Genomic DNA, 22,690 nt, shown 5'->3' on the forward strand with positions numbered 1-22,690 from the left:
CAGTGTTGCCACTCACGAAAATTTAAAAATCATAAAAAAATTCTTCCATGACAATCCGTATAAAACCGAAACCATACTATTGGAAACCGTACTATATATATATATATATATATATATATATATATATATATATATATATATATATATATATATATATATATATATATATATATATATATATATATATACAATATTTTTTTTTTTTTTTACAACAAAGGAGGCAGCTCAAGGGCACAAAAAAAGGAAACAATAATAAAAAAAAAGCCTGCTACTTGCTGCTCCTAAAAAAGAATCATAAGAGATGGCCGAAAGAGAGGTCAATTTTGGGAGGAGAGATGTCCTGATACCCTTCTCTTGAAAGAGTTCAAGTCGTAGGCAGGAGGAAATACAGATGAAGGAAGATTGTTCCAGAGTTTACCAGTGTGAGGGATGAAAGAGTGAAGATGCAGGTTTACTCTTACATAAGGGGTTTGGACAGTATAGGGATGAGCATGAGTAGAAAGTTGTGTGCAGCGGGGCTGCGGGAGGGGGGGAGGCATGCAGTTAGCAAGTTCAGAAGAGCAGTCAGCGTGGAAATATCGATAGAAGATAGAAAGAGATTCAACATGGCAGCGGAATTTCAGAGGTAAAAGACTATCAGTATGAGGAGGAGAGCTGATGAGACGAAAAGCCTTAGGCTCCACTCTGTCCAGAAGAGCTGTGTGAGTGGAGCGCCCCAACACGTGAGATGCATACTCCATACGAGGGTGGACAAGGCCCCTGTATATGGATAGCAACTGCGCGGGGGAGAAGAACTGGCGGAGACGATACAGAACGCCCAACCTCAAGGAAGCTGATTTAGCGAGAGAGGAGATGTGAAGTTTCCAGTTGAGATTTTGAGTAAAGGATAGACCGAGGATGTTTAGTGTTGAAGATGGTGACAGCTGAGTGTTGTCGAAGAACAGGGGATAGGTGGAGAAATTTAGTTTTTGAGGCATTGAAGGACACAAGGTTCCTTCTGCCCCAATCGGAAATGATAACTAGGTCTGAGGTTAAGCGTTCTGCAGCCTCCAGTCTGGAGTCGTGTACTTCCTGTTGAGAGGGTCTTCTATTGAAAGAAGTTGAATAATGCAGAGTGGAGTCGTCGGCATATGAGTGGACAGGACAGTTTATTGTGGAAAGAAGATCATTGATGAATAACAGGAAGAGAGTGGGTGATAGGACAGAGCCCTGTGGAACACCACTGTTGATAGGTTTAGGGGAAGAACAGTGACTATCTACCACCGCAGAGATAGAACGGCCGGAAAGGAAACTGGAGATAAAGGAACAGAGAGAGGGATAGAATCCGAAAGAGGGCAGTTTAGAAAGCAAAGACTTGTGCCAGACTCTATCGAAGGCTTTCGATATGTCTAGCGCAACAGAGAAAGTTTCACCGAAACGGCAAAGAGAGGATGACCAAGAGTCAGTTAAGAGAGCAAGAAGATCGCCAGTAGAACGCCCCTTGCGGAACCCATACTGGCGATCAGATAGAAGGTTAGAAGTGGAAATGTGCTTTTGAATCTTCTGGTTAAGGATTGATTCAAGAGCTTTAGAGACAGGAAAGTAAAGCTATAGGGCGGTAGTTTGAGGGATTGGAACGGTCACCCTTCTTAGGCACAGGCTGTACAAAGGCATACTTCTAGCAGGAAGGAAAGGTAGATGTTGATAGGCAGAGACGAAAGAGTTTGACCAGGCAGGGTGTCAGCACGGAAGCACAGTTTTTAAGGACAATAGGGGGCACTCCATCAGGTCCATAAGCCTTCTGAGAGTTGAGGCCAGAGAGGGCATAGAAAACATCATTTGGAAGAATCTTAATAACAGGCATAAAGGAGTCAGGGGGGATGAGTAGGAGAAACATGCCCAGAATCGTCCAGGGTGGAGTTCTTACAGAAAGTTTGAGAGAAGAGTTCAGCCTTAGAGACAGATGAGATGGCAGTGCTGCCGTCAGGGTTAAGGAGAGGAGGGAAAGAGGAAGAAGTGAAATTGGAGGAGATTTTTTTGGCTAGATGCCAGAAGTCACGGGAAGAATTAGAAGAAGCAAGGTGTTGACATTTTCTATCGATAAAAGAAGTTTTGGTAAGTCGGAGAATAGATTTGGCACGATTCCGGGCTGAAATGTAAAGGTCATAGTTAGCGGGAGTTTGAAGGCTCTGGAACCTTTTGTGAGCTGCCTCTCTATCTTTAATAGCACGAGAACAAGCATGGTTAAACCAAGGCCTTTTAGCATGAGGAGTAGAGAAAGAATGTGGAATGTATGTCTCCATTCCAGAGACAATCACCTCTGAGATGCGCTGGGCACACAGAGAGGGGTCTCTCTCCTGGAAGAAGTAATCATTCCACGGGAAATTGGAAAAGTACATCCTCAGGTCGTCCCACCAAGCTGAAGCAAAATGCCAGAAGCATCGCCTCTTCGGTGGATCCAGAGGATGTACAGGAGCGATAGGACAGGAAACAGAAATAAGATTATGATCATTGGAGCCCAATGGAGAGAACAGTTTGACAGAGTAAGCAGAAGGATTAGAGGTAGGGAAGAGGTCTAGAATGTTGGGCCTGTCTCCAAGATGGTCGGGAATACGTGTAGGGTGCTGAACCAACTGCTCTAGGTCGTTGAGGAGAGCAAAGTTGTATGCTTGTTCACCAGGCTGGTCAGTGAAAGAGGATGAAAGCCAAAGCTGGTGGTGAACATTGAAATCTCCCAGGATGGAGATTTCAGCGAAGGGAGAGTGAGACAAGATTTGCTCCACTTTAGAATTCAAATAGTCAAAGAATTTTACATAGTTAGTAGAGTTAGGTGAGAGATAAACAGCACAGATGTATTTAGTAATAGAATGACAATGAAGTCTTAGCCAGATGGTGGAAAATTCAGAAGAGTCAAGGTCGTGGGCACGAGAGCAAGTGATGTCGTTTGCGTGGCGCAACATCCAGCTTTGGATTGAAATTTAGGATATATATATATATATATATATATATATATATATATATATATATATATATATATATATATATATATATATATATATATAAATATATTATATATATATATATATATATATATATATAGTCGTCCCTCAAATAGTATGGTTTCCAATAGTACGGTTTCGATTTTATACGGATTGTCATGGAAGAACTTTTTTGGGATTTCAAAATTTCCCGCTCGTCGCACCAAGTAGCCATGGGGTGAGTGGCAACACTGTTCTACCAAAACACCTGCTGAGAGCACCCCAAAGCATTCGAGAAAGGTGTTCACCTTGCAGAAGAATTCAGATTTCGGGGAAGTTATGCTTTGTGATGAGTTATGTTGCAGTAGGGAGAGCATACCACGTGAATGAGAGCAGTGTTCGCTGTATCTATCATAGTGTAGAAGAAATTCTTGCCGCAGTAACTGCCAGTGCTCCAAGAGTGCTGCAAGAGTGGAGATAAAGGCCGTCCTTTCACTAAGCCTCGTCGTTGCTTTGGTAACGGCGTCTCACTTGCAGCAACATAATGTACGCTGATCTTCCTGACAGTACGTTTGAGAGAGCGAGTCAGGACGTCTTGGGTGCCCAGACCACCCCTGGCGATGTTATGGATGTTTAACATGCATTACTAGCTGTCCTGGCTGATGAACTCCTTACAACAGAAGATGAAAAGGAAGCCCCAGTGGTTATGGTGGTACAGAGAGGTGAAATGCAATGGAAACTTGTATGTGTTTATTTTGGCCGCCATGTTTGCTGATGACGTCATCACAGCACGAAGGCGCTCCACCTCCCCAAACCGGGAGCCAGCGGACGTCCCGAGTTGACAACCCGTGCTGCGGCGTCACGCATTTGAGAGAACCTGGGACGTTCCGGGCTCCCCCAGTACGGGGGTCCTGGGTCCCTAACCCCTGTACTATTTGAGGGATGACTGTATATATATATATATATATATATATATATATATATATATATATATATATATATATATATATATATATATATATATATATATATATATATATATATATATATATACCTTATGTCGCAGCGTATAACATGCTCCAGCGTATGACGCGCACCCTAATTCTTAAGACAACAATTTTGAAAAAAAAAAAAAAAAAAAAAGTTCTTAAAATGCTCAGAAACATGTATGGTTAAAGATCATTGACGATGAACAGTTTCCCGAGATTTATATATTTTTGGTGTAACCTGTACTGCTTGAATTGACAAGTGTCCTTGAGTAAAGCAATGAAAATGGCGGTTGGGCTGCTGTTGCGAGATATACATCCTTGTACATACTGATGATGTACAGCTTCTGATATCATAATCAGCATATTATTCTCACCATCACTCGTAGGTTATGACAGACAACTAGGCAAGACGCAATTCACACAGTTCTGGTGACATGCGGCATGCAGCTGTTTGTTGTATCGGTGTGGTTGTGTGGTTTTCAAACAATGCAAATGGCAGCCGGGCTGGTGTTGCAAGAAATATCTCCTCATACAAGACTCATGATGTACAGTTTCTGATATCATATGTACCCCATTATTATCACTAATATTAATAATAAATAATGAACACATGGATAATTTTTTTTCAATACGGTATGATTTTTATGTAGCTTGTATTGCTGGAATTGGCAACAGTGCACCTTAGTCATACAAAACAATGCAAATGGTGGCCGGGTCGTGTTGGCGCCCGACGGAGAAGCGGGATAACAACAAAGCATGGACGATCCTCCACTGATTTCATTTTTGTATAGTAGTTATTTGATCGCCCTGTATTCTATGGCAAGATATTATAAGACAGCTATGGACTATGAAGAATCATAAACAATAATAAAGGTAAGTTTGCAGTTGTTATTGGACAAGACGGAAAAAAGACCCTTAAAACACCGAAGAAGAAGAAAAAAAAATCAATAAAAATTTGTACCTTCGGCACAGGGAAAAACTTTCATGCATTTTTTTATGTGAAAATGTGCGTGTTATACGCCGCGAAATACGGTATATATAAATTACCAATCTCCCTGAAGAGAAAGCCGCCCCATTAGTTTATCTTGTCAGCCGTGATATATGCATCAGAAACTTGGCACCTCGCAAAGGCTTCACAGAAAAAAATAAGAGGCCTGCAAGGAGGAAAGGAGAGAAAAATATTGGGTATAAGATGGAGAGAGAGAAAACAAGAGAGGTTGAAGATACTCTCATGAAAATCAGGAGTAAAAAGTGGGCTTGGGCAGGTCATTTCATGCATATAACAAATAAGAGACGAGCAACTGCAGTAACAATGGCAACCAACCAAAGAAGTATAGGAATCAGAGAGGACAGAAAACCAGGAGACAAAACCAAAACTTTTGTAAAAAGTTGCCTTGGGCAGCTCACACCATGCATAGGACTTCCAACAAACTGACACTCTAAGCAATAGAATGGTAACCTACGAATTGTGGGAGTCAAGCACAGGTAGGCTAAGTGACTGCCTGGGCCAGGATTTGAACCTGGACCTGAGGATTCATAGCTAGGCATGGTAACCACCAACCCACAGCGGTTGGGAGATAAGTAGGGAGAATTCACAGTAATGTGGAGTAGTACTTGAAGGAGACAGACGAGAGGGTGTGTGTTACTGTTGAAACCAGGGAGTGTATGCGTCAGAAGTGGAGAGCCTTCTGCCATGGCCATCCCCTTGATGGGAGGTTAAAAAGGGAATAAGGTATCAGAACCAAAGAAAGATGAACAACCCTTGAAGTACTACTAGAGTAACTCTCTGAGGGCACTTACCTGTTCATCCACCTGATTCCTTGTGTGACCAAGGCGCTTAGTGAAGGGATGGCCCAAAGCAACCCACTCTTTCTGCACGAGGCAGTGGAAGCCGCGGATGGTGCGCACCTGTGGGTCCAGGAGCAGCTGCACCAGGGACGAAATGACAGCACTGAGGTCACACCCTGAGCTGTCTGTGACCAGAGGGTGAAAATGTCTCATTACCAAAGGGAGGAAATGACAGCACTGAGGTCACACCCTGTGCTGTCTGTGACCAGAGGGGGAAAATGTCTCATTACCAAAGGGAGGAAATGACAGCACTGAGGTCACACCATGTGCTGTCTGTGACCAAAAGGGGAAAATGTCTCATTGCCAAAGGGAAGAAATGACAGCACTGAGGTCACACCCTGTGCTGTCTGTGACCAAAGGGGGAGAATGTCTCATTACCAAAAAATAAGTAAAAAATGAATAGACAGACAACTTATCTTAAGTGAATGAAGATAAAGTAACAAATGGAAAGAAGGGGTAAGTGACGCACCCTGCAGGATGACGGAGAGGTTGTGGTGGAGGATGGCCGTGGCGGCGCTCTGAGCCACCTCCAAACACTTGCTGACGTGGGAGAGCCAACGAGAGGACTCCAGTCGACTGAAGTAGTGCCGGTCCTGGTCCCAGAACTGTGTAGGGTCATCTGGGGTGATGGGGAGAGAAGGAAGTAGAGAGAGGCAAAGGAACAGTATCATCCCGCCAACTCTGTCACATGGGACAGAGACGTGGACATGGAATGCAGCACAATAATGGAGATTACGTGCAGTGGACATGAGTTATATTAAGAGGTGCATGTGGTGTCTCAGGATGGGATGGAGAAAGTAACGGGAGCGCTGTATGGGAGGTTTGGTATGGCTGTGAGAGTGAAAGGAGTGGATTGTGGAGTGGTGGAAGAGTGAAGAGTGGTGTGCTGAGATGGTTTGGACACGTGATGAGAATGAAGAATTAGTTTGTGGAGACAGTGTAAGAAGGAGGGAATGATGGAATGGGTGTCAGGGGAAGACCACCTGTGAAGTGTACCAATAGGGTCAGGGAGGACTGGAGTAAGAGAGCTGGAAGTAGCAGGATTGAGTGTGCTGAGAGGGAGTGCCAGAACAGGGAGAGATAGAGACACTTCTGCTGCGGCCTCCCCCTGGAAGGAAGGTCTTGAGAGGGAGCAGGGTGGCGGAGATATATATATATAGAGACAAATAGGAGGGCCAGTGATGTGCAGGGACCCCGAACGCAAAGAGAGACTGCTAAATGGACAGAAACTGACAATAAAAGTAGATGTGGTGTGGATGACAGGTGAAGTGTTGGGTCTGTGTCTCTGTACTCCTGCTTCCACCTTTGTTTGGCCATTTTTTCCCATACTGAAGCATACGGTGGAGTATGGCTTGCCAGCATGCTCTGGGGGTGAGCTGGAATAAACCACACTGGCCCGAGTGTACAACTCCCTTGGTTTGGTGTTTGGGATCAGTGTGTTGGAGAGAAGGAAGTATTTGTCCAAGGGCAAAGGTTGAAATTGAAATACAAAGACACAATGGCATGCAAAGACTATAACCCACTGATTCTAAACTGGGGCCACATGACTTGGGGGAGAAATCCCAAGTCACTGGGGAAGAATAATGGGAAGCATGGAAGCATTGGGAAGGAAATTTGGTCAGTGGAAGAACTGAGGAAGAATGTACAGATAAGTAGACTACAAGTAAGGTCTTCTTTAGACGAACAATTATGAATTAGTTTCACCTATAATTATACCTTTTTAGATTTATTTATATACATTTCACTAATTAGCTTTGTAAAAGGTACAGTAGAACCCTTGGTAGCCAGTAACCATGGGGATTCAGAGGTGCCGAATCAGCGGAAATTCTGGATACTTTGGATATAAATACAGTCATACCTCGATGTATGAGCTTAATTCGTTCTGGAATTTTGCTCGCAAACCAAAACAAATGAACAGGAGGGTGAAGCTCCCCTCCCTCCTCCTGTTAGGTAGGTTAGGTTAAGTTAGGTTTGGTTAAATTTATTTGGCTCGTGGTTTGGGGCGGTGGAAATACGAAGCGTGGGACGCGACATGGTGGCGGCGTGTGTGGTCCAATTCGTGGGCCTGTGTTGTGAGAAAAACCTCCTTGTAAAAACAAGTTGCACTGCTGTCCACCACGCATGCGTACGGGTGGAATACACAGCAGGAAAAACATTAATTTACCTGGTTTTGTTCAATTAGTGTGTCCACTTCCGAGTGTGAGCGGTGAGTGAAATGAAGACAGTATGCATGTTGAACCTCTCTCTGTGAGTTGTCTTGCAGCTGTGGCGGCGGGTGCAATAGCCATGAAAAGTCAGTCATTTAATGGTTTGTGACAGAAACAATTATCACATTATTTCATAACACACTGAAAACCGAAAAAAGATGTTTTGTCTGCCCATGCGAGACTAGCACACTTGTAGAATTTTACCCATACACGTAAACAATATGCCCCCCCCACCCCCCGCAAGGCCCCACTGTCAACCCTTGAACGCTGGAAGGCCAACAAAACAACATGTGTCGGCGGAGCAGAGGCGAAGGTGGAGATGGCTTCTTCTGGAGTGTTTTATGGGGCTAGTTAGGCTGTGCCTGTCTTATGGCAACAACTCAGAACAGGTGAAAAGAAGAAGAAGAAGTGCGGTTTGTTTTGTTGGTCCTCTAGCAGAGCTCGGACAGAGAGAGCTTGAACGGGACGAGTTGTGAACGCCACCTATACAGACAACGTGCAGACAACATACACAATAAAAGAGCTATATACCTACAGTTATTATTAGGTTTCTTGGTTTCATTTTACGTTTTTTTTTAACAGTAATTTTATTGTATGCCGGTATTTATCGTATGTAAGTATTTTCAAGCAACGAACCACCCTTACCCCCTTTTAATCCATTAAATCGAGGGCCGAATGTACTATGAACTCAGAAATGCATCTCCTAAGCAAAACTTGTTGGCGTAATGTTGTGTGGCTGACGGCTCAACTGAATGCAGGAAAAGTTTACTCTGAAGGTGGTGGAAGCAAGGCACAAGTGTTTCCTATGTTACTCTGGCCGGATATTTGTAATTTTTCTGTGATTTTTCTTGTATTTTTTCAATCTTTGGCTGGTTATATTTCTGCAGGATACTTGGGATTTTTGGATCCCCAGGGACTGGATAGCCAGGGTTTTACTGTACGCTGAAAAGAAAAACTGGATGATGATGTGGCACTGGGGAGGATGTGGTTCAAGCTGAGATCACTGAGGGAGCCGAGGACAGAGAACCACTGCCCAACCCAAGAGATGGATACTGACTCACTCACCAGGTGTGTGCAATTCTCTTAATTTAGTGTACGAGATCTGGATGTCTTTGAGGGAAGGCAATATTTGGTCAAGGTCAAAGATCTTTGGTTGCAGCTTCCTTGGGTGGGAGCGATGCACCAGCCCCATCATTCTGTTCTCCTGCTGCCTGGAAGAAGAACACAAAGGACAACTGAGCATAAAATATCAAAACCACTTGGTGCATCACTCGGTACCCTACATCAATGTCTGCCAAAAACAATGCTCAACACATGGCAACAGCTTATGCATTATTAATGAGTCACAGCAAGGAGCAATACTTTACATTATAAAGAATGGTGTAGGATTATATTTACGACACTAATATCTACAAGTATTTACAGTAAACTCTCCATCTAACAAACCTTTACTGACTGAAAATCTGATGTGCTAAAACATATAAACCTGCCAGATATTTTCCTATACTTTTGTAAATTTATTAAAACGACTAAACTTGTGCATGTCTCTGTCTGTCCAGTGACCCCACAGCACACAACTTTCTACTCTAGCTCATCCCTATGCTATCTCAATCCCTTATGCAAGAGCTAACCAGCATTATTTTATTTATCCCCTTTTCTTATAAACACTGAAACAGCCTTCCTTTGACTGCATTTCCTCCTCTCTATGACTCAATTGCCTTCCAGGGGGAGTATCAAACACCTCTCTGACTGAACGAGAACACCTCATTAGAATACTTCAGCTATCATCTTTGAAGGAGCAGTGCTGTAGTGGGCTTGTTGTATCTTTGCTTTGCCCTAAAAGGATCAATTCTAAGCCTACAGTACCTTCGGATACAACAAACTCTTAGATAAAACAACTTGGTGTTCCCCAAATGATATCTTAAATTTGAGACTTTACTGTAGATGCAAAACTCACTTGCTTGGTAAAAGAACATAATCAAATGCACTTTTTTTTTTCGACATAACATTATGATTGACTGATCGTCACCAAAAAATTAATGACACAGCTGCCAATTTTCATGATAGCGAATGGGTTGGGGGCAAGGAAAGTACAGAGAAAATGTCTGTTTGAGCATCTGAGCACATCAGATTTTCAGTCAAGGTAGAGATTTTACTGTACAACCTCTATAATATAAAAAATACACAATTTACTAAAAGGAATATTAATTAATAATGTGTCCAACAGATTTTTCAAAGTGTGCCCAATCTACCACTGCTTTAGTTACTTAAAATAAAGTAGCCCATTGACCTGTCTCAGCAGCCAAGTGTTTCCCAAAAGCTAGCCTCTGAGGCCCCCAAGCTGCATTGTGTCCTGCTCTCCCATGCAAGACTCAAAGGGTGTTTACCTCAGGATCATAAGGCTACCTATGGAATCACTGTCTTGTTACTAATCTAATTTTAGCACCACTTTAATTCCTAGATATCAAGCTCTTTACCACCAGATTGAACAGACTGTTCCTTCAGGGTTGTGATGCTACCCACTGTAATATTACTAAACCCAGTTTTAGCAGAACTTTATTCATGTATGTCATGATACAGGCAGACTACAGTAGGGTCCTGAATAGTGCTAGAAATTGGTGGATGCATTAGCTCAGCTATTTGATCTTCCCTCGCTAACCTAGAATCCCATCATTATTCTTTCATTGTAGTTTGTGGTCTGTGCCATTTGAGATGTTTGTGTTTTACAGTACTTCTGCTGGAATATGTTGCCTGTTTGCCAATTGTACAATTTTATTTTGTGCTATTCTGGACCTTACTGTGTTTACAAGTAGTGGCATCCTCCCAAGGCATGAAAAAATGTTAGTCCTTCCACAAGTGCAACACTCCCCCAGAGAGCAGCTTACTGAGAGTTAGTTGTTAGAACTGCATATCATGGGTTGTATTTTATGTACAATGGACAATCCATTTCCCAGACTTAAATGAAAGAGTGTGTGGATCGAGTAAAAACAAAGACACACACACACTCACACACACACACACCAGACTCATCATGAACCATGGCAGATGTTTCTCACAAACAGAAATGGCATCACCATTTCCTAAAGTGTGTTAGAACTTATTTGATGAGTGGTTCCTGCAAACCAAACATACCCAATGGCAAGAAGAGAGCAGTGTTAAAGACGACTGCTCTCTTCTTGCCAAGAGCTAAGTTTGGTTCATGTGAGCCACTCACCAAATACATTCTAACACACTCAAGAAATGGTGAAGTTGTTTTCGTTTGTCAGAAACATCTGCAATAGTTCCTAATTAGTCTGGTGTGTGTGTGTGTGTGTGTGTGTGTGTGTGTTGTTATTCGATTCATGTGTTTATGTGGTTGAGTCTAGATGGGTGGGCCAGCCGCTCACGCGCAGTGGTGACAATGAGAACTGGCACAGAGGAACCACAAGCACACCACACCCACAACAGCTTATTCATTCCATTTAACTGCAGCAATAAGTCCATAACTTGGGTAATGGCAGCAAAAGCCGCGACTGCCCTTACTTTAGCAGATGATGCCATGTTGATACAGGGCAAGTGCTTTGTTTACGTTGTGGATGTGGTTATGGGCAACCGACCTTGGCACACCCGGAAAAGTTGGATTTGCCGGTTGCCCAAGCTGCCGACAACTTGCTCCTGGATGGGCGCATGGGCGTTGCCCGTAGCCACAACGGTTAGAGGAAAACGGCCAGTGTGACACCGCCCCATGGCAGCGAGGCCGTTGACCGGGTGAGCACCGGCGACGACGTCACCGGACTCCCAGCAAATCACAAGCGTGTTTTCAGAGCTCAGCCATTCATAAGGCTTCATCAGTGGCTTTAAACGACCCGTTCACTCTTCCTGTTTTCTTCCTTTTTAAAAGGTACGTATTTTGAGATAACAAGGGAGTAAAGGAGGAAAAAAGTGAGCTCCAGGGGGCAGCATGAGCCAATTATAATGGCACCATTATAAACAGTTGCCTGCACCATGACAGGCTCGGACCGACCATCAGGCCCAGATGGATAGCCTACCGGCGGCATAGCCCACATGAAAAAAAAAAAAAATAAATAAATAAATAAAAAATAAAAAAATCCACGGGTCGGAACAGATAAGCGCTTTTTCAGTGTTTTCAATACCTCAAGTTTCGCAATCCTCGAGTTTAGCGCTATATCTTCGGAACGAAGTGGCCTTGAAACTTCGAGATATATATATATATATATATATATATATATATATATATATATATATATATATATATATATATATATATATATATATATATATATATATATATATATATATATATATATATATATATATATATATATATATATATATATATATATATATATATATATATATATATATATATATATATATATATATATATATATATATATATATATATAAATGGAAGGAAGCCTCTTCGGATAAGCAATTTTTCGGATAATCGGATTTATGGCCGCCATTTTGATTTTTAAAGTGAGGTAGACAGCGATGCGACTGCCCAGTGTGAAGTGTGTGTGCGACTGCGCCGACTGACGTTGTAAACAATGAAACCAAACAAACACACGCCACGCTAAACAAAGTAGTACGCTTAAAACATGTGATGTAAATGTTTTATTGTATGTTTGTCTGTGTGTCTCCTTGTCTGGACCAGTGTATGTTGATACTTGTGAGCGTTGCAGATCTGAATTGTGAATGGTTGTGCAAGCTTGCAAGTGTGACCTTGATGCATCGTGCAGGTGGAGACACAGTATGATGACTCATATTATCGCGCAACTGGTAGGTGGGAAGGGGAAGGTGGCAGGGAGTGGAGAGGGGCGACGTGTTTGTGTCGTTGTCTTGAGAGTACGGTGTGAGAGTAGTCGTGCAGTAGTTTGTTAGTTACCGCACCTCGTCCTTGCTGGGGCGAAGGTGCGGACGTGGTGTTGTTGAGAGTTTGTTTAATGTTTTTGTCTAATACATTGATCTATTCGTTACAAGCTATTTGGCAATCGTATTAGAAAGCATATTCATTTTAACTGTTCTGATCAATTTTAAATGGGTTAATATAGTACATATGAAGTTACTTTTATTTATTTTTCATGTTTTATAATGTTTTAGTATAGAAAAAAAATTTTTTTAATTGCATTATCCAGATCAATTTCGGATAATCTGGTTTTTCGGATAATCGGGGTTTTACTGTATATATATATATATATATATATATATATATATATATATATATATATATATATATATATATATATATATATATATATATATATATATATATATATATATATATATATATATATATATATATATATATATATATATATATATATATATATATATATATATATATATATATATATATATATATATATATATATATATATATATATATATAAGTTTGAAAGCCTGGGAAATGAAGAGTCAAGTGTAACATCACATTCTAGTATTAAGTATTACCTCAGCACAGAGGAAAGTCCACCCCATCATGAAGTATAAAGCAATATATTTATTACTATTCAAGCCTTCTGCTGCAGCCAGTTAAACATAGCCATGAGACACTTTTCACTGTAGTAAATCATGATTACACAAGAGGACAGCTGGGAGGTACAAGCCCTTAAGTGTCACCACTACTGCTACAGTTGCGTTATCAGGTTATGAGGGTCAGCTGACCCCACAGTCACATAACTGACTCACTCACTGAGAAGATTCCTCCATTTTCCTTTTCTTCATGGTGCTTCCAAAAGACTTAGACATCGACAACCTACGGTGGCTTAAAAGAACACAAGAATATAAGAATACAAGAAGTCTCCAGGAGGCCAGTTAGCCTACGCAGGGCAGTTCCAATAAACTGAACACTGCCTGTCCTCCCTATCTATGAATTTATCACACCTTTTCTTGAAAGTGTCTATTGTACTGGCACTCAGCACACAACTGCAAAGCTTGTTCCCTTCTTTCACTACCAGTGACTCAATGCTGCCCTGTCTTCATGGAATCCGAATTTAACTGAAAACCATTACTGTGAGTCCTATGCTCATTTACTACCACAAACTTATTGATATCATGATTATTGAAATCCTTCAGTTATTTATAAACTATGCTCAAGTTCCCAAGCACCCTTTGCCTTTTTAAAAAAATACAAATTCAGATATTTAAACCCATGCTAGAGGACAAATTTTTCAACCCATGAGTACATAAAAACCATTAGTTAAGTATTTCAGGTATTTTGGCCTCTTTCTAGAGGAGGACCACTGGGATTGTCTCCCCTGAGCCGGGCAAGCCTTGGCGCAACTGCCCTTCCCATTCTAAGCCCCTCCAAGGATCGATCAATTTGCCCCCACCATGAATTACATGGGTATCCCCTTGGTTTCCATCACTCAGGGTTGGCTTGTACAGAAACAATGCTGTGAGCAGTCCTTTAATGTGTGTGTGTGTGTGTGTGTGTGTGTGTGTGTGTGTGTGTGTGTGTGTGTGTGTGTGTGTATGTGTGTGTGTGTGTGTGTGTGTGTGTATGTGTGTGTGTGTGTATTTACCTAGTTGTGACATACGGGAAAAGAGCTACGCTCGTGTTGTCCCGTCTCCATATCCTCTCTTACCCAACTTTTCCTTAAAATCATGAATGTTTCTTGTGCAAACCACCTCCTCCTCCAGTCTATTCCATAGCTCAATGCTTCTGTTTGGGAAGCTAAACTTTTTCACATCTCGCTTGCACGTGGTCGCCCTCAACTTCTTTCTATGTCCTCTCGTTTCTCTCTCGTTCCACACACACAGGTCCTCTCTGTCCAGATTCTCCAACCCGCTCGCCACCCTGTATACCGCTATCAGGTCTCCTCTCTCTCTTCTTCTCTCCAGGGTTGTGAGCCCCATGCTATTGAGTCTCTCCTCATACGTCCGATCACTAAGTTCCGGCACCATCTTAGTTGCCACTCTCTGCACTCTTTCCAGCTTTCTTATGTTCTTCTTTTCATGAGGAGACCAAACCATTGCTGTGTAAGTGTGTGTGTGTGTGTGTGTGTATTTACCTAGTTGTATTTACCTAATTGTAGTTTTACATGACCTGGGCTTATGCTCGTGTGGTCCCGTCTCCATATCTGTATTTGTCCAGCTTTTCCTTAAAGTTGTGCACACTCTTTGCCGATACTACATCCTCACTTAGTCTGTTCCAATCCTCTATGTTTCCTTGCGGGAAGCTATATTTCTTTATGTCTCTCAAGCGTCTTCTTTTCTCAATTTTTTACGGTGTTCTCATGTGTTGCTGGTGTTTCTTCCTTTTGGTAGTAGTAACTCCACATTGTCTACTTCTTCCATTTTATTCCATAATTTATAAATTTGTATTAGGTCTCCACTTTGTCTTCTTTGTTCCAATGTTGGCAGGTCCATTTCCTTTAACCTTTCTTCATATGATAATCCCTCCAGTTCTGGAACCATTTTCGTTGCCATCCTTTGTATTCTTTCTAGGTTTTTTGTGTTTCTTCTTAAGGGGAGACCACACAGTTTCTGCATATTCTAGTTTTGGTCTAATCATATCCTTATCCATGTAGTGGAATGCTATTCCTATATTTCTTACCATTCAATATGTATCACGGTCAAAGTTTTAATTTACTCCCTCCTCCTGCACTATTTTTTTCCCCAGAAAGTCATGGTTTGAGGTTCATTTTTAAAGAGTGTATGGAATAAGAAGTGTTCTGTAAAAAAAATTATGTTGCTGTGCCTAACTCCAGATTTTATACGAATTTTTCAAATCAAAAAATATTATATTCTTATCATTATTGAGCCTGAAAAACTGAGGCCGTGTGGCCAACCACAACACTCGAGGCGCGCTCTGATTGGCCGCGGCACCCTCCCTGGTTAGAACATTTTCGCTCCTGGTCTAAAGTTAGCCTGCACCACGTGTTGGACCAAAACAAGCCACTGTATACCTTAGTACACCCCGCAGGATGTTCGCTTTTGCCTTTTCCAACAGCAATACAAGATAATTGAACCTCAGGACAACAGGTTCCTGCCTGTAACTCCAACCCGCCATTTTTGAGGTTTAGACCACTTTTGCACGACACGCCTCATATGTCTCAGCAATTTCGCATCGTCTGCAAACAGGCTCATGTAACTGTTTACTTTCTCTGGAATATCATTAATATATACTAGGAAAAGTACTGGTGCCAATACCGATTCTTGAGGCACTCCACTATCTACAATTCTCCATTCCGATTTCATGTCCTTTACCACTGTTCTCATCTCTCTTCCCCTTAAGTAACTTTCCATCCAGTTTTTCATTTTCCCTTTCAATCCTCCTTTATTTTCCAGCTTCCATAGTAGTCTTGCATGTGGAACTTTGTCAAAAGCCTTCTTCAGGTCCAGATACACACAATCCACCCATCCATCCCTCTCCTGTGTTACGTCTGTCACTCTTGAGTAAAAGCTCAGTAAGTTTGTTACACATGAGTGCTCTTTTCTAAAACCATACTGTTTTTCTGTAATCATATTGTGTTCTAGAAATTTTGTCCATTGTCTCTTTATCACTTTCTCGTTATTTTACAAACTATACTGGTCAATGATACTGGTCTAAAGTTCAGAGGTTCTTCCTTTTTCCCGCTCTTATATATAGGGACCACCTCAGCCCTCCGCCACTCCTTTGGTACTTTACCCGTTGATATTGAGCACTTCATGATATCATATGCTGGCCCAACCAGCTGATTTCTGCATTCTTTCAGTATGAAAGCCAAGACTCCATCCGGTCCTATTGCTTTCCCCTCCTCCAGCTCCTCCATTATTTTATATATCTCCTCTTTAGTAACGTTACTATGACTTCATCTATTTGAACATTTATCTTGTCATCTTGTGGTTCATTGAATTGTGATTCTTTTGTAAAAACTTGTTGGAACCTCTTGTTTAGCAGCTGAGTGATGTCTTTAGGATCTTCAATTATCTTATTTCCATCCTTCAGTCTTTCTATTTTTTCCCTTGGTTTGATTTTTCCATTTATGAATCTATAAAACAGTTTAGGTTCTTTCTTGCACTTTTCAACAATATCCTTTTCATATCCTTTTTCTTCTTCTCTCCTTATTTTCATGTATTCATTTCTTGCTATCTTAAAATCTTCTTTGTTCCTTTGATTCTTATTTCTTTTCAATCTCTTCCACATTTTGTCTCTTTTTTCCTTTGCATCTAAACATCCTGCATTAAACCAGTCCTTCTTTCCTCATTCTTTGGGTTTATACAGTGGGACATATTTCATGACACCTGTTGCATACGCCTCCATAAAAATATCATACTTTTCCTGCACCTCCCTTGTTCTCTTCAACTTTTCCCAGTCTAGCTCTCCATAGTATTTCTTAAGATTTTCCATGTCTGCCTTCCTATAGTTTCTCCTGTTTCTTTTATATGATTCGTCCCCCTCAGTGCCTTCCTCCTGTTTCCAACTCTATTATCACATGATCACTTTCCCAGGGGGCACCCATATCTTAATTAATTTAACAATGCATTCCCTTTGTTGTTATTCCCTTTGTGTGTGTGTGTGTGTGTGTGTGTGTGTGTGTGTGTGTGTGTGTGTGTGTGTGTGTAATTATGTGTGTATGCCAGGACTACTAACTTGTCAGTGATGCTTGGTGATATCTGGGCCATGCGGACCAGCGCCGCCCCCGCCAGGGAGCCCCAGCACCAGACAGGCGGCCGCGTCCCCTGGAAATGTTGCGCCGCCTGCTCCAGCTGTGCATCCAGGAGGTCTCGTGGTACGACTAGGACTGTTGGGAGACTGAAAGAACGTGGGGTTTATAGACAGCAATTCCTGCAAGCCTACTTTGCCCCCTTCCAGCAAATGTCAAACAGGGCTCATCATGTGGTAACAGCTTATTAGGATTCCCTTGATGCACACCTTCGTAACAGGCTTTCAACAACAGGGAATAGAGACCAATAACATTTTTCCACAAACATGTTATACAAATGAATTGATGATAAAGAAAAAATTAATGGAACTGTTCTTTATGCTGTCCTGATAAACAGATTAGATGCAAAGCAACAAAGCTGTTATGACAGGAGACCTGTGGAAACAGGGTATAATGTTCTATGAGAAAAAATTGGTGAATGATAATGCCGGTGAAGTCTGGCAGGAATACAAAAGGACATTAGAAGATGTACAAGAGGCCTACAAGTGACAGCAGCTCCTGAGAACCAATCATTTACCATCCCAACTCACATCCATTGATCCAGCTTCCATTTGAATCATTAGAGAACCGTCTGACAACAATACATTTTCGCTAATTATAAACCGATTGTCATGAATTCCTATCATGTAATGTATACCAGAAAAGAGATATCCTATGTCAAGTTTCATAAGAATTGCACAATAAATAATTGCAAAAATCATGTTATTTATTTTTTCCAAAAAATTGAAAATGCAATATTTCTTTCTGCATGAGACAATTTTGATGAACAAAAATATCAAAAAAAGTTTGCACAATTCTCAAAAGATTGTGCAAGACAGATTTATAAATTTCCTGTATAGTTTAGTGTATTATTTTTTCACTTAGTATATTCTTGTCTTGAATATATTGCTTATTTATGAAGATATGTTGCCATGATTGTAAAATCTTCATTATGAAAAAATCACCAATTTATCCCTCTTAAAAAAAAAAAAAAAAAAAAAAAAAAAAAATTCAGAATCAGTTAAATGGTTACACAGGAATATTAAAAAGAAGAACAAAAAGGCAGAAGTGAGATATTGGCAACAAAATGCACACAACTACTTCCCCTTCTGATCCAGTGAATTTTTTGCTTCTCTGCAAACCATCATCAATCATGTATGTCTACGTGTATCATTCATGGAGTCATTGTGGTATTCACATGGCATTTTAGAGATTTAGCTTGTGCCCGGTCCTTCCTTTTGCAAGGGAATCCTGAGGCACATCCTCCCTCACTGGCTCAAACTCCTTGCCGAACTTTAGTTTCTTCTTGTGTTTCTTCTTTTGTGAGAAACTTGTAATGTTTCCTTCTCTCCTACACCCATGGGATCTGTTCCGAACATGTGTTGACTGCTGTCTTCCGAGACACTCAGTAGCTTTATATGCATGCAAGCAGGGTTACCAGATGTTTGTATATGCCAGTGAATACCATGAGGGAATTTTTTTTTCTTAAAAAAAAAAAAAAAAAAAAATCCAGTGTGTGAGCATATGCCAACACAAAGAGTGACATGCCATTGGATGGAGGAGGAAGGCAGGAAAAGTGCCTTTAACTTTCTTATTTTTGAGAATTTTGCCGTATAACTTCGTCACGAGGAGGCCGAAAGACAGATGAACATGCAAAAGTTTTTTGAATATTTTGTTTTTCAAATATTTCCAGCAGGCAGCCCCTCTGCATTAACCACACCCCTGCTTAATTTCTCTCATCCATTCACAATCCAATATGTAAACTAATTCTTGCTTATCTACTTCCTGAACCTAAATTTATCAAATGTCACTCCTTGGTACAGATTCAAACATTTTTTTCTTTTCACTTTTTCTTTTCACTCACCAAGATGTGTGCTTGCTGATGGCCCACGGTAACAACTACCAACTATCAACTATCAACGTTAACTTCAGATTCACGAAGCAAGCCTTAGAGGCGGCCTAAGGCAGAGAGGCCACTCATTGGGTGAGCGCCGTCGATGACGTCATTGGACTCAAAATGAATCACAAGCGTGTTTTCAGAAGTGTCAGCCAATCGTGAGGCAGCCGCCTTCTCTCTTCCCATTTTCTTCCTTTTTCCATCACAAAGGCAATGGCACTTTATAACCTTTCTAAGACCCTAATTACTTTTCTCCACGTTGTGCTTCTAAATGATTAAGGCATTTCTGTAAGAATTAGTTTTTAATTTTCTTAAGTGAACTGTGCTAAATTTTGGTTTGAGGCAGAGGCAGACAGGAATGAAGGACAGAGGGAAGGAATGAGGGATAGTTAAGAATGTCTAAAAAAAGTGTCTTGCACGTGTGGTCAGGTAAGGTGTACAACCATCCGCTAGTTTGTTTAGGTACAAGCATGGTTAAGCGTCGTCACTTAATTTTCTTCCTGACTGGTGTTATTTTACATGAAGTAACGGTAAGTACACTCAACCCTCGATTTGCCGGACTAAAAGGGGGGAAGGCTTGTCCGGGAATGGCAAATGTCCGGCAATGGAAAATGTCCGGGGGTCTACCCCCTTGCCGGACTTTACCCTATATATGTCCGGGAAACACAACCCACCCCCGGACTACACCTCGCATAGCTGTCCTATACTGTCCTGTAATATAATATATTACCTTCTACAACATGCACATATACAACATACATATACTATATACAGGTACTGTACTGGTGTATCCACGACAAGCACGTAAGCACAACACTCGTGTGACGCGGCAGACTTGTGTACAGTCCAGTACTAGACGTGTATGTCCGCCCGCGCTGCCATCTAGTGCCCGATTTGCGAACTTTGTCTGGCGCGGTAGTTTGAAATCGACTTGTCCCGGACTTTTTTTTTTTTTACCCCACGGACTCTTGTCCGGCAAATCCGAAATCCGGCAAATGGAGGTCCGGCAAATCGAGGGTTGAGTGTAGTGCTATTATACGTTGTTACTTTTGAAAAGAGTTGCCATGGTTGAAGTAGAAGCAAGTGCCACCTTGTTTACTTTACTAGCCAATAACCCAAAGCTGACCCTTGACCTTATAAGACACAGGTTTTTTTCTGGGACATTTTTGGGGAAAAAAGTGCGTCTTATAGGCCGTCAAATACGGTACTTTAACAATATTCCTTTATTGAACCCCCATAAACCATTTAAACATTCCTATCAGATCTCGCTGTAGTTTATGCCTCTCTAAAGAATGGAAATGGAGCTCCTTTAACTTTTCTTTGCATAAATGCTAAGTTTCTAAGTCCTTGAATAATCTTTGGCATTCTTCTCTGGACAGATTCTAAGGATTTTATATCCTTTTTGCAATGAGGACACTGAAACTAAACACCATAATCAAGGCAAGGCTTAACCCGTGCCAAAGGGAGAGATGAAAGTATGGCTGTGTAGCTAATAAAGTACATGCACAAACGTGAAATATTTAAAGGGGAAAGTAAGGAGAATGAGCAACAATCAGAAAAGCTGCAATACTTACGATGAACAGAGGTTGAAACACTCATTGTGCTTGGAAACCCTCCAGTTGGGACACCGAGTTCTTTGAAGTTCACGCTCCCAGTCTTGTGCCATACTGTTGAGACGAGACAAATGCAGAAGTAAATTAAATTTGGGGGCATATGCTAAGTTGCACATGGCCTCAGTACTCATCTACATTACATAAACCTTTGAGCCTGTGGTGGGTAAGAGCCAATTACTCAGACACATGGCAAGTGTGACATCCGGGTTACTGTGGTTTATCTTCCCCAAGTTTCCCCAGCAACCTATTAATTGACGAGCCCAAGAGAAAATAAACAGCTTGGTGATCTGGGTGCCAACTACCCCAGTCTGGGATTGAACCCTGGCCCACAGCTTTATAGCCAGACATGCAAACATTTTTTTTTTTTTAACAGGATTATGGGAAAGGAAGCAGCTCAAGGGCACACACAAAAAAGTGTAGAAAAAAAAGCCCGCTAAGTGCTGCTCCCAAAAAAGGCAAAAAGAGAGGTCAATTTCGGGTGGAGAGGTGTCTTGATATTCTCCTCTTGAAAGAGGTCAAGTCATAGGCAGGAGGAAATACAGATGAAGGAAGGCTGTTCCAGAGTTTACCAGTGAAGGGGATGAAAGAACAAAGATGCTGGTTAACTCTTGCATAAGGGGTTTGGACAGTATAGGGATGAGCATGAGTAGATAGCAATCTAGTGTTGCAACACACACTACAAATGCAAAGGATGGTAATAATAAAAAAATAAATTGAAAACATCACTAGTGAATCACAGTAGTATACCACTGAAATACCAATATCATCACCAGCCAGTATTGCTCCACTGCCAGACATAACACTGAGTGGAGGCTTAAGATGTGCAAAGGCTCACCAGAAGTCTGGAATGCCTTGACTGGGGGAAGGGTAGCCACAGGAGAGGAACAGGTGGTCCACAGAGGTAGGAAACGCATGGTGCAGCAACGCCTGGGCCACTCGCACGTCTTCGCCAGCAGGGGTGAATTTAAAGCTGAAATTGATGACACGCAAGTTCTGGAAAAAAAAAGTGAAATGTTTCCTTTAAGCACACATCCTAGTTATGTTCAAATAGAAAAGATACAATCAAAAGGATGCAACCTTGACCCTTGCTTGTACATCAGGAAAACTATCACTAGCCTTTCCTTCATTAACTGTCTGTGTTTTAGGCAGTGATGAGCTTGTCTTGTACCTTTAGCAATAACTGCAGCCCTGAGAGTCTGGGAGGGATCGGGGCATTGTACAGCAAGCGCTTCTTCTTAGAGTTGTTGCCTTCAGAAAACTGGTTCACCGTGTCAACCTCAGAGAGACACACATCATGGACGCCAAGGAAGTGCTTCTGGAGGCTTCGGCTTTGCATCTCCTTTTCCTACAGTGGCAGAAGAACCTTGATTTACTGTCCATAGCCTTTGAGATAAAAGCTATGAGGTGCAGAAAGAGGATTAGAGAGGAAGACGATAGAGGTTTTTAGATGAGGATATACAGAGAACTGAGTACTGAGTGACAAAAACTAAAATGTGCAAAAACAGGATTGAAGAGGAAGATGCTGGGTATGACATGAAGAGATGGAA

The 22,690-nt window shown here is 41.5% G+C and overlaps 1 protein-coding gene across 3 annotated transcripts in view; it reads right to left on the reverse strand.

The window, feature by feature from the left end:
- The window catches only part of LOC126982911 (myotubularin-related protein 10-B-like), a 55,964-nt gene that overhangs the window by 16,920 nt on the left and 16,354 nt on the right, over positions 1-22,690 (reverse strand). For 2 of the 3 annotated variants that reach the window (XR_007735401.1, XM_050835187.1), the window contains exons 4-11: positions 22,312-22,488; positions 21,979-22,136; positions 21,105-21,197; positions 17,582-17,743; positions 13,697-13,768; positions 9,067-9,212; positions 6,264-6,413; positions 5,747-5,919 (exon numbers count right to left, since the gene is read on the reverse strand). Coding sequence is in view for 2 of the 3 variants with exons in the window: in XM_050835187.1 (XP_050691144.1) it covers positions 5,747-5,919; positions 6,264-6,413; positions 9,067-9,212; positions 13,697-13,768; positions 17,582-17,743; positions 21,105-21,197; positions 21,979-22,136; positions 22,312-22,488 (1,131 nt within the window). In the remaining variant the exon portion in view is untranslated. The remainder of the gene's footprint in view (positions 1-5,746; positions 5,920-6,263; positions 6,414-9,066; positions 9,213-13,696; positions 13,769-17,581; positions 17,744-21,104; positions 21,198-21,978; positions 22,137-22,311; positions 22,489-22,690) is intronic. The other variant, XM_050835188.1, reaches the window with a different exon arrangement.

Source organism: Eriocheir sinensis, chromosome 52, assembly GCF_024679095.1.
Source record: "Eriocheir sinensis breed Jianghai 21 chromosome 52, ASM2467909v1, whole genome shotgun sequence".
NCBI lineage: Eukaryota > Metazoa > Arthropoda > Malacostraca > Decapoda > Varunidae > Eriocheir > Eriocheir sinensis.